At 33.0% G+C, this 3,533-nt stretch overlaps 1 protein-coding gene across 1 annotated transcript; it reads right to left on the reverse strand.

Annotated features, from left to right (window-relative positions):
* Positions 1-430: 430 nt before the first annotated feature.
* On the reverse strand, positions 431-1,034 carry LOC150078716 (histone H4). The gene has a single exon (XM_090383777.1). It carries the CDS (start codon positions 990-992, stop codon positions 681-683), a length of 312 nt encoding a protein of 103 aa, XP_090239903.1. The 5' UTR covers positions 993-1,034; the 3' UTR covers positions 431-680.
* Between the last annotated feature and the right edge of the window lie 2,499 nt (positions 1,035-3,533).

A 3,533-nucleotide genomic window follows, 5' to 3' on the forward strand; every position in this document is an offset into this window, starting at 1 on the left:
TAAAATACTTTATAGACACAAAACAGCAGCCTTTGGCTGAACTTGGTCGTTTTTCGAATGTGATTCGAAAACTTGAAAGATGACGACCTTGTAGCACAGAAAACTTGGCAGTCTTGCCCTTCGTCTAGACAGGTTATTGCGTATACTACTGTTATCAAAAAAAAAAAAAAAAAAAAAAACAACGAAGTAATACATTTTCCAGACGTGTGAGGCATTGAATACAATGTCCTCCTGGCTGTCTAGCTATAGCACAGTCATTAATAACTTCAAATCGATAAAGCTCAACGCAGTATTTGAGAAAATAAACTAATTTCCCACAACAGACGCTCTATATATACAAATATAGAAATAAAATTGAGAAATTTAAGTTTAAAACATACTTTTATAACTAAGCTTAGCTAACTGATTGGAATATGTACTGGAACAGCGGTTAAATGACGTACTGTTTTCGGCGAAACAGTAAAAGCTTTAATGAACAAAAATATACATTACGTTTTTGTAGTCGACAGTATCCACATCTTAATTTCACTAGTTCAAAAGAAACATTGGAAATACGCTTTAGTTATGATTAATCATAAGCCCAGTGTAACTTGTCAACATATACACAATTTGTACGAATGACAATCCCCTTATCATGATTTGGTGGCCCTGAAAAGGGCCGTTTCTCTCGATTAGAAATTCTAACCGCCAAATCCATACAATGTTTTACCCTGGCGTTTTAGTGCATAGACAACGTCCATTGCAGTTACAGTCTTCCTTTTGGCATGTTCTGTGTAGGTGACGGCATCTCTTATAACGTTCTCCAAGAAAACCTTGAGTACCCCACGTGTTTCTTCATAAATCAAACCGGATATACGCTTGACTCCACCACGGCGAGCAAGACGACGAATAGCTGGTTTGGTGATACCTTGAATATTATCTCGCAATACCTTACGATGACGTTTTGCACCTCCCTTTCCAAGCCCTTTTCCTCCTTTACCACGACCAGACATTCTTCACAAGTCAGAGAGAGAACTACGCTAATGCTCCACGAGAGACGACGAAAGTTTAAATGAAGCAATGTGCGTTACCCCGAACGCTTATAAAGGCAGGGGAGGACGTGAATGAGAGCTTTATGCAGTCGGGTGCTATTCGGCTATTCTTACACAAATTTCCTAAATTATAACTTAAGAGATAATTTTTAATTGAACTAATTAATAAGTCTCTCTCAGAACATCAAAATTCAACATATTCTCTTATTTATAAAGAAGAAAAGCATATTTTTGCCCTGATTACGATTCCCATACCAGGAAGATCCTTTATAACGTAGGCAAATAAAGGTCTGCGCATGCTGTAATTTCACGCCACTTTCACCTTTTGTTTTATTAGAAAACAAAAGTAAATAGAAGAATAAAATAAAATGGAAACCTAATAATCAAAAACAACGAATACACTAATCTGACATGGGAACTAAAGTCGGTATAAAGAAGACATGCTAAAATGAACACAGTGGTACAGACATGCAAACCCTGGTATAGCATTAGGGCTATAGAGTATAATAAAAATAACATTAAAACTTGAATTGCAAGCATAAATCCTAAATAATGCTGGGTACTTTTATGTTTTTTGGGTACGTCACAAAGTACCCAGCATTATCGTATCAATTTAGTATTGTATTGTGTCAATTAGTAAACCCAGCATTGTATCAATTTAGTAAACTAACACTGCCTGTTATTCACCTCATTTCGTTATTAGATGAGTAAACTAGTGAGCGAATTCATACCAATGTCAGTTCCTTGGTTTTCTAATTAAAATCTGCTATATAATATAACAAATAGCTGCAATAGCTATATAATATAACAAATAGTAACAGATTCCCGAATTTGGGCAATTTTCACATTGGGTAATATAGATTTAGGAATATGAAATTCAAAAATAATTTAAAATTACTAAATCAGTATGATAATAAATAAATTTACTTAACATCAGAGAATGCTAACTTCAGTTTTGATGCGAAAGGGGTATGTAAATAAAGAAATGGTAATTATTTGAAAGCATAAAGAGAAATGCTGCCACATTTAAACTGAAGTGGGCATTATTTATATATTATATAAGCACAAATTATCACCAAGTTACTCAGCCACATTTTGTTAATTCTGGGATGATTGGGTCTCTTAAGCAATATGGAAACCTGATAAATATATTCAGATCTAAGTTCTGTTATTAATTCCTGCACATTGTATTTACAATTCATTTTTATTTTATTTTCACTAAATTTATGATTTATTATTTCATCAAAGTTCTAGTAGTTCATTAAATACTTAATTTCAGATTCATGCTTTTCAGAAACCTATAGGAAAAAGGAGCATATATCGAATCAAACTGATGTATAGTATAGTAATAGAATGAATAAATAAAAAGTTATTTTGATATGATAGATATTTATTCTGCATTGATCTTCAGTTAATACTCCTTCAAATTATTTGGTCAGTACCACATTTCTATTCTCATTTTTTGTTTTTCTAATAGAGATGTCATACCAGATTTGATCAATATTATAGTGACAGTTCTTGTCTTCTGGGTGTACTGGTTTTAAATCTTTGAGCTTCTTTATCAAGAACTTAATTCTAATCCTTGGGAGGGATGGAATTATTTTATTTATTTTTTTATGAAATCCCAAATACAAAAGTCATTAGAACCTATAATACTTATTACCATGTGTTAGCTTGAAATTTGAGAAGATATTTCTTGATATTAGAGTCGAATTTCTGTAGATTGTAATATTCAGGAAATACTTGGGAAGAAAGGTTGTTATAGACAAGTGAAGTTGAATTTTCTTCTTATGGAAGAAGAAAATTTGGACAGTAAATGGAAGCTGACTGGTTGTAGCACATGTTTGGTTTGGTGTGAATGAGAGAGAGAATTATAGATGCCAATTTAAAAGAACAGTGTCCATAGAAAAGGCATGCAGCAAAAACAACATCTATGAGACAGTATTACAAATAATATTCCATGGGAAGTAAAATTTGAGATTGTATAGTTGTTTAGAAGAAAAGTAACACCAAGAGTAAAAGAAAAGACCTAGTTTTTTAGATGAAGAGGAAGCAATATTTGTGATGTGCTTATGCCAAGAGAGATTAGAAGACAAGATCGCATATCCTTGATGATCTTATCTAGAAATCTGAGTGTCACCAAAGATAAGCACAGGTGTATCAGGCTACTTTTCGTAGGATATAAAGCACGACCAAGTTTTAGAAGGATTGAAATTAACTTAGTTATCTTTGTCCCATTGGAGATCAGCATATAAAGAATTGGTGGTGGATATTTGAGAAGTTGTAGCTGTTGTACAGGGCACAAAATATAAATTTGTTCTAGTCAAAATATCCTTATATCTTGCAGAGGGAAGATCCATCCACAAAAAAAATTTCAAAGAATGATTCCCAAAACACTAATTTACCAGTTCTAGGCTCTATTTACTTATTTCTATAGGCATAAATTTTGCTCTTCTCTCCACCTTCTATCACATCTGCCCTTTCTGCACACATTGTATACAC

This window comes from Mastigoproctus giganteus, chromosome 10 (genome assembly GCF_048544385.1).
Source record: "Mastigoproctus giganteus isolate SK-2022 chromosome 10, ASM4854438v1, whole genome shotgun sequence".
Taxonomy (NCBI): domain Eukaryota; kingdom Metazoa; phylum Arthropoda; class Arachnida; order Uropygi; family Thelyphonidae; genus Mastigoproctus; species Mastigoproctus giganteus.

What these genes read in the sequence shown, in the direction of transcription:
- LOC150078716 (XM_090383777.1), bottom strand. Translation starts at nt 992, where the DNA reads ATGTCTGGTCGTGGTAAAGGAGGAAAAGGGCTTGGAAAGGGAGGTGCA.